Source organism: Camelina sativa, chromosome 17, assembly GCF_030686135.1.
Source record: "Camelina sativa cultivar CO46 ecotype springtype chromosome 17, ASM3068613v1".
Classification (NCBI taxonomy): domain Eukaryota; kingdom Viridiplantae; phylum Streptophyta; class Magnoliopsida; order Brassicales; family Brassicaceae; genus Camelina; species Camelina sativa.
This window is the reverse complement of record NC_141896.1, coordinates 17,185,625-17,197,964: the sequence shown is the minus strand read 5'-3', so window position 1 is coordinate 17,197,964 and position 12,340 is coordinate 17,185,625. Positions and strand designations below refer to the sequence as shown.

The 12,340-nt window shown below is 39.4% G+C and overlaps 2 protein-coding genes and 1 pseudogene across 2 annotated transcripts; 1 reads left to right on the top strand and 2 right to left on the bottom strand.

Moving 5' to 3' along the window:
• The first annotated feature begins 346 nt into the window (after nucleotides 1-346).
• On the top strand, nucleotides 347-1,854 carry LOC147923912 (uncharacterized). The gene is made up of 3 exons (XM_087496570.1): nucleotides 347-757; nucleotides 880-1,341; nucleotides 1,843-1,854. Exons 1-3 carry the CDS (start codon nucleotides 347-349, stop codon nucleotides 1,852-1,854), a joined length of 885 nt encoding a protein of 294 aa, XP_087352696.1.
• A 699-nt stretch (nucleotides 1,855-2,553) lies between these two features.
• LOC147923911 (uncharacterized) lies at nucleotides 2,554-4,968 on the bottom strand. Its single transcript, XM_087493870.1, has 9 exons — nucleotides 4,830-4,968; nucleotides 4,502-4,753; nucleotides 4,239-4,409; nucleotides 4,004-4,134; nucleotides 3,824-3,904; nucleotides 3,493-3,739; nucleotides 3,078-3,400; nucleotides 2,864-2,928; nucleotides 2,554-2,780 (listed from the first exon to the last, which is right to left on the bottom strand). The coding sequence occupies exons 1-9, from the start codon at nucleotides 4,864-4,866 to the stop codon at nucleotides 2,768-2,770; spliced, it is 1,320 nt and encodes a 439-aa protein (XP_087349996.1). The 5' UTR covers nucleotides 4,867-4,968; the 3' UTR covers nucleotides 2,554-2,767.
• A 2,062-nt stretch (nucleotides 4,969-7,030) lies between these two features.
• LOC147923910 (uncharacterized) lies at nucleotides 7,031-12,125 on the bottom strand (annotated as a pseudogene).
• Between the last annotated feature and the right edge of the window lie 215 nt (nucleotides 12,126-12,340).

Below are 12,340 nucleotides of genomic sequence, written 5' to 3'. Positions count from 1 at the left end.
TTTCAACTCGGCTTTGTTGGCTAAACAATTATGGCGACTGATTGAGGTTCCGGACTCGCTGTTTGCCAGAGTTTTCAAAAGTAGGTACTACAGGAATACACATCCATTGGATCCAATTCGGTCTTACTCTCCATCGTATGGGTGGAGGAGTATTTGTTCCGCTCGCTCTCTGGTAAACAAAGGACTTACTAAAAGGATTGGTACGGGAGATTCTATCTCAGTATGGAATGACCCCTGGATACCGGCCCAATTCCCGAGACCAGCGTTATGTAAGGGGCCCTTCAAGGATCCCAATCTCCACTTGACTCACTTAATTGATCGTCGAATAAATACTTGGCGGCTGGATATGCTCAACGAGCATTTTGACCCTCAGGATGTTGCATTGATAAGGGCATTACCTTTAGGAAGCAATCCAAGGGAACACCAGTTAGGTTGGCATTTCACGAAAAATGGAAAATATACAGTAAAGTCTGGCTATCATTTGCCTCGTCGGGAAGTACATGGGACTTTCCAAGCTCCTGGTTGTTGCCCGGAGATCACTTCCCTCCTGGCCAGTGTTTGGCAGGCTCGTTGTCCACCAAAAATTCATCATTTCATGTGGCAAGTTTTATCGGGGTGTATTTCGGTATCAGCAAATTTGGGAAGGCGGGGCATTGCCTGTGACCCGGGTTGTGCACGGTGTGGTGCTGAGGAGGAAACAGTTAATCATGCCATCTTTGTCTGTCCTCCAACTAGACAGGCTTGGGCTTTAGCAAACGTACCAGTGGGGGCCATTTCTTTTCCACGGAGTCCGTGTATGCAAATATGGATCATTTTCTGGGCCCCAATAACCCGGCCTCTCAGATATCAATGTTTTCCTGGCTTATGTGGTATATTTAGAAAGCAAGGAATGCACAGGTTTATGAAAATATTGTTGAGTGTCCTGCGGATACTGTCAGGGTAGCGGAAGGTGAGGCCTTGTCATGGCAACAGGCTCAGGTGGAGAGTGATTGTATGGCTTCGACCCCTACCACTCTCGCGCCACACCCCCGACTGAGGCTGTCCACAGTTAATCTTCCTGCGTTTTTCACGGGGTATCATTGTTTCGTTGATGGATCATGGAAAGCGGATGACCCACTCGCTTGTGCGGGATGGGTTTGTTCATTGTTTCAGGACATGCCGCCGATTCGAGGAGCCTCTAATTTCCGACGGAGTCTCTGCCCCTTACATGCAGAAGTAGAAGCTTTCATTTGGGCGATGCGGTGCATGATCGGACATGATTTCAGAGATGTGGCATTCTTTACAGACTGTTCAGACTTGATGAGGATGGTGTCTTCTCCTGCGGACTGGCCAGCTTTTTCGGTGTACCTCGACGACATCAAGATTGACAAGGAAGAATTTTCATCTTTCTCTTTATCTTTTATTTCTAGAAATGCAAATGTAAGTGCGGATTCACTAGCACGCAAAGCGCGTGGTTATCTGCACTATGTATTATTTGTAAACAATTTTTTATCCAATTGGCTCTTTTGAGCTAATCTTTTGTTGAAAAAAAAAAGTATAATTAAATTTATTAAATATAAAAAATAATGTATTTAAATTTGAGAAGAATAACACATATTAAAATAATAGTGTGTCACTTGTTAATTTATTAGAGCATGAGTTTGAAGAAATCTTACTTTATTATATAAGAGGTATGATTAGTTTATTTGACAACAATTTGCTTCCATTATACGTTATTAAAACATGTGTAAAATTAATGCATTTAGAAATAATGTAAAGGAAGATCAATTAAATTACTATCCCATCTACCTGTTAGATTACTATCCCATCTACAACCTGTTAATCTTTTTGCGTTTGTTTTAGACCAAGTCTTAAGCAAAGCAAATAGAAAACATAACTAAATACTCTAGGATGACGGCTTACAAAATTGACGAATCTCTTTTATAAAATAATCAATTTAGATAATACATTTAAACATAAAAGAATACAACCACGCGCAGGTCTCCTTCTTAGTAAAGACAATGAAATGAATAGAACACAAAATTTATACAAATTCACTTATTGAGAATGTATCATCAAACTAGACTGTCTAAATTATTCTCCACAAATCTTTGACTATCTTAATGATCGACGATTCTTATAATATCGTATACAATTTAGAAATAAACAATGATCTTTAAAATTATCCTCAATCAACAACTAACACCTACATAATACATATAAAAAGCTCACGTTAAAGAACAACAAGTAGACGTTAGAAATAAGAACAACAAATAACAAACATAAGATAATTTTTCAGAACGCAAAAATATAGAATATTAATAATATCACAGTGCGCGTGCGTACTCTAGTTAAACAATATTGTGGAACTTTTGTATTTAACTGTTTCATAAATAAGCCCAAGTAAGCCAACATTTGCCGGTAGAATCAGAACAAATTATTCACCAAAACAAACCACATCATTTGAAAAAATACTACCAGGATCCGATCTCTTATCTCTAGTGCATCTAAGTTGAGCAGCAAACATTTGCCGGTAGAAGTAGAACAAACCATTCACCAAAACAAACCAAATCATTTGAAACATACTTAAATTTACTTATAAATTATAGAGCACGCATAAAATTATAGTGAGTGTACTTTTTTCTTTTTAAAAAAAAAAAAGATTTGAAAGCATAAGTTAACCCAAGGTTTGCCAGCAAGAAGCAGAACGATCCATTCACCAAGGCTGTATCACTAAATTAGATATAGAAGCAGGGATACGGTATTCTTCTCCTGGACGTCCTCGGCTTTATGCACTTTGGCTACAAAGTTTGAGTTTTTCATTAAGAAAAACACAGAATTCTAAGAATTAGAAATCTCAACATTATAGGATATTAAAACTTGCCTGGTTGTTCCGTCGGAAGCATTCGCCGGACGAGAAACCCGTGCACTTGGCAACCAGTCCAACATCTGTTTGAAAAACAAATGCACATAGGGGTAAAAAAATCAGGAGATGACCAAAAAAAGGTTGACTCGACTAAACAAATAGTAAAGACAAACGACAAAAAAAAGTATTGATACAACAAGTCAATACGGTTTTGGCTAGGATGCTAGGTTACCTTCCGTTGGTGTGCTCTACCAGAGAGATGCGTGATGAAATTTTCAATGCCTTGGAAAGCATGACCATGGCAGCAGACTGAGCAAAACCAGTAGGCAGATTCACCCGCTTCACTGCCCTTATCCTCCTCAAGTGCTGCCGTATCCCCAAGAAATAAACTTTCAAGAGTATCACGAACATCGAGGTTGCTTCTAAAGATTAAAAACCGTCGTTGCGGTTGTAGGTAAGGACCAGTGGACGGAGGGCTGATGACAATGACATTAGCTGGAGGTTGTTTACTAAATGCGGTGAGCTCAAAATAAAGATTCTCAATGCCACCGCAACCTGTTTCAGAAAAGAAAAGACTTGAGACTCTCTCTATTCATCAAGGATCCATAACTGTAGAAAGGGGAACAAGGATGAGAGAAGATATTAACCGTGGGTGACGTTATGAAGAACGATTCCAGTGGAAGAGAGAGCTCGCAGGGTATCTTCAGGGACGTCTGACAGTAGGCCAATGGCAACGATGCTGAAAGGACCAGGGTAGCTTGAATTCTCCAAAAACCGTTTAATACACAGACCAACCAGACGAGGATCAAAGCCAGGGGGAACAGGACACTTATTGATGTCCCAAATCACTTTGGTTAATATAGCCTCCTGGTCCCAGGAGTGTTGTTCCAACGGCTGCTTGAAAAAAAAAAAACAACATGGACATGGGGGCCAAATGAATTAAGAAAGCTAAAACGTTATCAGACACGACTTTTTCACCATGGTAGTAACATTGGCCGGATGAGAATCAAGGGGAGCTGAGGGTACACACTGAGGAGGATCGGGTAACCAGCACAATCTCTGCTTGAAAAATAAACGCAACATGCGGGGGTTAAAACTAGAAAAAAGACATAAAGACAAAATTGTAATGATTAGGCTAGGAGGATTCTTGATGATTACCAACTCCTGATGTTCTTCACTAGAGAGATGGGCGGTGAAATTGTCAAAGCCTTGGCTAGGAGGGTCACGGCGGCATACTAAGCAATCCCAGTAGGGAGGGTCAACTGTTTCTCCCTCAGGTACCACCGAATCTGCGTGCGTGGAAAAAAAAAAGAAGGTAGCCAGTTGAGCAACAAACAGATTTGCTGGTCATTTCAACAACACTGAGAGAGAGATGGCAAATACACACACACACCTTCTGATGATGCCAGAAGATCACAGAATTTAGGCTCAAGTAAGTTGTATCCCTGAACTCTTCGTATGAAGTTAGTTATTTTAAGGTCACTATCAGATAAGGCAATAATAGTAGCTGGAGGTAGATTCTTCTCAGTAAAGTCACAAATATGTTGCAACATTCCAAAGCCATCTGTTTCAAAAACACTAAAGAGGTGAGACTCTCTTTCTCTATTCAATCAAAGATAGAATATAAGGATTGTCAAGATAGAGAGAGATATTAACCGTAATCAGGGACGTTAGTAAGAGCAATTCCAGTGGAATAGACTCCTCTCAGGATGTCATTAGGAACGTCGTCTAGTACGCCAAAGGCAAGGATGCTGAGAGGACCACGGTAGCCATACTTCTGCAACAACTGTTTGATACACGGAACGACCCGATGAGGATCAAAGCCATCGGGAAGCGGACACTTGGTCATGTCCCAAAAGACCGCTGTTAAAGCTACAGCCTCCTCCGGCGAAGCCTCCTTCATAGAACCTAACAAAATCAAAATTTTCAAGATGGGCTAATCGTTTCTAAGAAATGGTAAGAGATAAGAAGCTATGAATTTTACCTGAGGGAAAAGCAGGGAAGCGGAAGGGACTCGTCATCGGACTGATCGAAGCAAATTCGTTTGTTTATAATGGCGGGAGACAGGAGGCGGTTTATAATGGATTTCGTTTTAAGAATCTATATATATATTTTTTTGTATTCAAAATACTATTTTAAATATTTATTCATTGCATTTTTATTACTAATATTTTATAATAGTAAAAATAAATAAAAAAATGAATTAAGTAAATTAATTAAATTTTAAAATATTAAAAACAATAATATAAATTCGTTTTAGTAAATAATAAAAAACATAATTATATAAAAATGAATTAAGTAGCATAAATAATAATTTTAAAATAGTAAAATTAATACTATGAATTTGTTTTAGTAATAATGTTATTATGCAAATTTTAGCCAAAATATTATCATATTACAATAAATAATAATAAAATAACTATATAAAAATGAATTAAGTAACATAAATTTAAAGTTAAGTAACATAAATGAAAATTAAAACTATGAATTTTTATTAGTAATAATGTTATTATGCAAATTTTAACCAAAAAAATATCATATTCCAATAAATAATAATAATAACTATATAAGAATGAATTAAGTAACATAAATAAAAATTAATACTATGAATTTGTATTAGTAATAATGTTATCATGCAAATTTTAACCAAAAAATTATCATATTCCAATAAATTATAATAATAACTATATAAAAATGAATTAAGTAACATAAATGAAAATTAATACTATGAATTTGTATTAGTAATAATTTTATTATGCAAATTTTAACCAAAACATTATCATATTCCAATAAATAATAATAATAACAACTATATAAAAATGAATTAAGTAACATAAATAAAAATTTAAAATAGTAAAATTAATACTATGAATTTGTATTAGTAATAGTGTTATTATGCACATTCTAACCAAAAATTATCATATTACAATAAATAATTAAAATAATAACTATATAAAATTAATTAAGTAACATAAATGAAAATTTAAAATAGTAAAATTAATACTATGAATTTTTTTTTTATTAATAATGTTATTATGCAGATTTTAACCAAAAAATGATCATATTCCAAAGTTTAGAATGTGTTAATGAGTTTTAGAATGGAAATAAGATTTAAATGCATGGTGAAGTAAAAAAAATATATGTAGTTGTATCTATAACATTCTGAACATAAACATAAAATTGAAGTAAAACATATACTACAATAACTATATAAAAATAAATTAAGTAACATATATGAAAATTTTAAAATGATAAAAATAATACTATGAATTTTGTTTTAGTAATAATGTTATTATGGAAATATTAACCAAAAAATGATCATATTCCAAAATTTAAAATTGATTAATGAGTTTGATGGAGATTGTGATTGATTGATGGTGGTCGGTAACAATTCCAAAAACCGTTTGAGAACTGATCAAAAGTGGTCATCATGTTTCGAGTAGTTGTCTGAAAAATGTTATGTAGAATTGGTATGGTTACGCAAATTTAATGCTTTAGAGGAGAAAGAAGCTTGGAAGATCACATCTGAGAAGAAGCTAAACCAAGTTGTCGTGATCCCTACGCTTTGTATCGGTCCAATTCTTAGTCCAAAACCCACAAGCTCCCCTCGAATTTTTCCCTCCATTGTCATTGTCAAGGTTAGGGAATTCATCTAGTCACTCTCATAATTACATTTCAAGTTCACAAATAGACTTTGGTTTTGTGTCCGTTTGAGCTGATCTTGTGTAGAGTTGACTACGGGCTCGTGGAAGCTACCCAAATTTCAGGGGAGGGTTTGTGCACATAGTCTAGGCGATGTAGTTTCTGCACAAATCTTGGCAATGGAAGAGCTTAAAACATGAGGAAGAATCTTATGTTCGAGTTCAGTGGCTCACTCGTCAGATATCATTGAGATGCTAAGAATCAAATACCCATTATACCCATTTGAGACCATGTATGTAGTATATAATATCCTCTGCTCTACATTTGACACTTTTTAAGATATATATGCCTCTGATGTATCAAAATAAAACTTGTAACAGATGTGGTACTGAAGAAGGGAGAGATATACCATATATATATATATATATATATATATTTTGAAATAATGTTAAATTATATTCAAAAGTAAAAATACTGTTTTACAACTTGTGCAACATTCTGTTGAAAAAACTCAATGAAAAGAATAGAGAAATATAAAACTTTTTAAACTCTAGAGCCTAGCCAAATGAGGAGAGCACTTTCATGACGTCGAGTGCCCTTGAGACCAAGTGTCAGAAGTTGATTTCGCATATGGCTATCGATGAGTTGGACAATGCGTAACTGAGGATTATTGGCTTCTCCATGTTTCCTTGCGTTACGTTCATGCCAAATATTGTAGATCGTTGCCTGCAAAACAGAGGATGCAAGGAACTGCTGTGTACTATCACTCCTGGTGTTGCTAGTGGATGAGATTATTGAAGACCAACTAGTAGAGTAACGAGTACCGTAGATGTTCTTGGCTATATTTTCCCATACCTCCCTGCTGAAGCTACATGAGAAAAACAAATGGTCCCTAGTTTCAACCGCATTACAGAACACACACTCCCCCAGCTCTCCGGGGGACCACTTCGCCATCCGGTCACCAGTAGAGAGCTTGTTGCGTAGAGCTAGCCAAGTACAGAACGAGAGTTTTGGAACAGAACTGACGAACCATACGCATTTGTACCAAGAGACTGCCGTAGCCATGGAGCGGATTTGATTACAAGTTTCCTTGGTAGAGAAACGTGGGCTAAACTTATCATTTCTCCCTTTCCAAAGAACCTCATCATCCCTAGAGGAACGACTCTCATATTTTGTCAAAAGCTCTGTTTCCATTTGCGTATAGTGCTGCACACGGTGCCTCCGTCGACCACGTCTCCCCCAAGCGTCTACAACCGTCATAAGTCTACTAATTCCCATATCAATGAACCCTCGGTCACCTGCTATGTCAATCAAACGCCCCATAGTGGACCAATGATCAAACCAGAAAGACGTATGGGAACCATTGCCAATCTCATTCCTGCAGAAAAGACCTGCAGTGAAGCGCATCTTGAGTATTTTCCTCCACATCCAGGAGCCAGCAGAGGAGGCCTTAAAGCTCCAAAAACTCTCCTGTTTGAGTATTGAACTATGTACCCATTTAACCCACAGAGAGTCCTTCGAAGAAAGAATTCTCCAGATTAGCTTGAGACAACATACGTCATTCGTTTCAGACAGAGATCGTAAACCAAGACCGCCTTCTGTCTTTGGTTTGCAGATGTCCTCCCAAGCTACCTTAGCTTTATGAGGGTTTAAATTCGGGCCAGACCAGAGAAATGCAGAGCACAACTTGTCTATCTCCCTAGTGCATTGTCGCGGAAGACGGAAAGCATAACACCAGAAGTTACATATACTCCATAGAACCAATTGAATCAAATTTAAGCGTCCTGCAAACGAGAGAAAACAGGCCGTCCAAGAACCTTTTTTTTTCTTGATTTGCTCTATGAGAGGAGCACAGTCCGAGAGAGATAGACGTTTGGTAACCAAAGGCAGACCTAAGTATCGAAACGAGAGTTGACCAACCTCAAAGCTAAAACTGTCTTGAATCTCCTGACTAGCAGTTGGTGAGAGTCCCCCGAGATAAACTGTGGACTTCTCCATACTGATTTTTAAGCCCGATCGTTTAGCAAAGCTATCAAAAACCCCCACAATACCTTCAATGAATCGGACCTTACCATCAGATAGAACCATAAGGTCGTCTGCAAAACACAGATGGGTAACACCAAGGTTCTTACACTTTGGATGATAACCGAACTGATGTCCGACTGCAGCATCTAGCATCTTCGACAAAACGTCCATAACGATCACAAACAAATATGGAGAGAGAGAGCACCCCTGTCTCAAACCCCTTTCGCTTGGAAAAAATCCCACAAGTTCACCATTCACCTGAACTGAGAAAGAAGCTGTTGTCACACAAAGCATTATCCAATGCACAAATGCAGGAGGCAAATCAAGAGAACTCAGAACATTCCTCAAGAAGGACCATTGGACAGAGTCAAAGGCCTTTGAAATATCAATTTTTATAGCACACCGGCTCGAAATGGAGTCTTTATGATAGTCTTTTACTAGCTCCATAGCGAGAAGGACATTCTCAATCAATAAACGGTTCTTGACAAAGGCCGATTGGTTCCCGGAGATAAATTTTGGGAGGAGAAGCTTCAAACGGTTAGCTATAATCTTGGATATCACCTTATAAAGCACATTACAACAGGATATGGGACGGTAGTCCTTCATTTCACGAGTCTCGACCTTTTTTGGAACCAGAGCAAGGATTGTAGAATTCACACCTTTGGGAAGCAAACCTTTATCAAAAAAGGATTGGACTCCAAGTACGAACTCCCCCCCAAGAACGTCCCATGCTGCCTTAAAAAACTCAGAGGTATATCCATCAGGGCCTGGAGATTTATCCGAAGGCATAGCAAAGAGTAGCTTCTTGATCTCCTCCGCTGAGACTGGCCGTATAAGGTGTTGCTTATCCTCCAAGGAACACCGATATGGCAAGAAAGCCTGCAACTCTGCAATCGAAGCTCCCTCATAATTCATAGGCTTAAACTGGAGAAACTCCTTAAAATGTCGCTCTGCTTCTCTTTGGATAGCAGCCTCATCAGAAACAGTAGTCCCATCCGGCCTTTGGATTTCACGGCTTGCATTCTTTGCTGCCCGAACCTGAACTGCCCTATGGAATGTTTTATTGTTTTGATCTCCAACTTGCAACCAGTGAAGCTTTGACTTCTGTTTCAAATATTTCTCTTCAAGGCCAACAACGAAACTCCATCGATCATAAGCCCTTTTTTCTTTCTCCATAGCATCCGCAGAAGGATGGAGGAAATTAAATTCTTGTGTTTCACATAGATCAGCATATGCCTCCTTCGCTTTCAGAACCAAGTGGTCAACTTTATTTCTCGCCATAGCCTTAAGTTAAGGCTTGAAAGCTTTAAGCTTCTTAGTAAACCGGAAAAGGGAAAATGTAGACATACGGATTGGCTCCGTGGCACCCCAAAACTCCTCACCCAGTGGTTTAAATTCAGGCATGTCCACCAGGGCATTAACAAATTTGAAAGGTTTACGACGTGGCCTAATCGTCCCTTAACTCAGCAGATTGATCCGAAACCGGGAATGATCTGAACAGCCCCCTGCTTCAAAAACATTATACGGCTGCGGGTAAACTTGAAGCCAAGCTTCACTGACCAAGACACGATCTATTTTCTTACAGATAAGATCATGCTCCCGCTTATTACACCAGGTAAATAAAGGACCTTGAGACTCCAAATCAGAGAGAGAGCAGTGGTTCACAACCGACTGAAAATCCTGCATACCTTCCGTAACACCAGGACCATCTGCACCCCGCGAATGTTCCTCAATGGCAAAGGTTTCATTAAAATCACCGAAGATAATCCAAGGCTTATCCTTCATTAATGGTGAGTCCATATGACATCGCAGGTCGTCCCATAAAACCTTCCTCTCTTCCATCAAATTAGAAGCATAAACAAAAGAACAGAAAAATTCATCCTCCTCCTCCTCTAACTTAACTGAACAGGTTATAAGTTGCCCTGTTTTATATACCGGAGTAAGTCTAACATTACTCCGCCACAACACCCAAATACGCCCCTGAGCATGATGCTCATAATTACACAATACCGACCAGTCTCTAAACAACTTTGCACCTAACCACTGTGCCTTACGTTCTTTAGCCCTCGTCTCCAACAAACAACCAAACCGGAGATTCGGATCACCTACCCACTTCTTTATAACGGAATGTTTTGATGTACGGTTTAAACCGTCCAAAAGAAGCACGACATTAAGGACGCTTAGAAGAGGTCCGCCTACCTGGATCCCTAAGGTTAACATTAGGGAGTTGCGTAGAAGGATTCGAAATAACTTTATGAGCAGTTTTTGAACCACGAGGCAGAACTGGACGCAGGTGAGGGATTTGTGAGGTCCCCAACTGTGTATCCACCACAGCCCCATCCTCAGTTCCCACCGCACCATCCTCAGTTCCCACCTCATCTTGCGTAACATTTTGCGTAACATTTCCACTAACATCTTGCATAACATTTCCATCCTCAGAACCGGCCTCCTTTGCGTCCCCCTTATCACTAAGAGCGGAAAAAGCATTGGAGAGAATCGATTGACCGTCTGACTGCAGCTCAATAGCCTTCTGCTTCCCCGGGCTACGAACTGTTTTTGGCGTTGTCCACTCCTCCTCAACACCCACAACCTTCTCCACAGAGGAGTTCACTACAGGTGCAGCAGAGGAATTAGGTTCACCCTCCCCTGTTACTTGAGCATGAGACGAGGTCGGAGTCACTGCTACAGGAACAGAGACGGGGATGGGAGAGCTCTCCTGCGGAGAGCTGGTTGAATGGGTTAGACACGTCACTTTTAAATGCCCCCATTTACCACATACCTCACACTTTGGCGGCAACCAAGGATAAGAGTACCTAATGACAGCATCAAGCTCTCCCTCTTCCTCTCCCTTAAACACATACTCTTGGGGTAAAGGGTTTGTCAGGTCAGCATGAACCTGAATCTTTGCAACATCAAAACTAGTACAGGCTTCAGTTGACGGGTGGAGGCGTATTGGGTTACCAACAACACTAGCCAAAAACTGCAACCCCTTATGTGTGAACAGAGGATGTGGAACGTTAGATAAAGTAACCCATAGGGGGATTGTTTTCATTGCAGGCTGAGTTTCCTCCGCAAACGGGGACCAATTCGTAATGACCATAGGTAAATTCATAATGTTCCACATACCACGATTCAAAACCCTATGCCTCATAGTTTCATTCCAAATCCGAAACTTCACAGTCGTGTCATTTACTTCAAAAACATCGATCAACGTGGAAGTATCTCCCAGCCGCCAGATTTTGTTAACAATCATATGTATCTTACCCACATGAGGAGCCTTAGAGCTTAAAAATTTTCCAAGAAGGAAATCCTCCCAAAGAGGTTTAGATCCCTGCAGGACTTCCTTCGGAACAATGACCCATTTTTGGCCATCAACCTCCACTACATCAAATGGTTGCTTAGTGAAAATATGTTTACTAGCAACATTTGCATAAGACCGCTTTGATTTGGAGCCCACCTTCTGCTCCTGAGTTGTCTCCTTAACCCATTCCCCATCAGCCTGCACCGATTGCGAAACACCCTCGTCTGTAGAACCAACATCCCCCTGAGAGGATACCCTCTCATCCAACACAGGAGCCTTCTCCCCTAGGTTCAGAGAGGCCGTTGGCGGCATGAATCTTGCGGAAAAAGCCAAAACCCTAAATCGCCTTTTTTGTCTCTTGCCATGTCAGCAGAAAAAACTTAAACCCTCGCCACAATTTTCAATTAGATATGCCACATAGCTTGGACACAACAAAGATACAAGAACTTGGCTTTAACTCTTTCAAGTCATTACGTGAGATGTTTGATGAGTGTATTAAGTGTTTCCAAGACAAGGGACTACTCTCA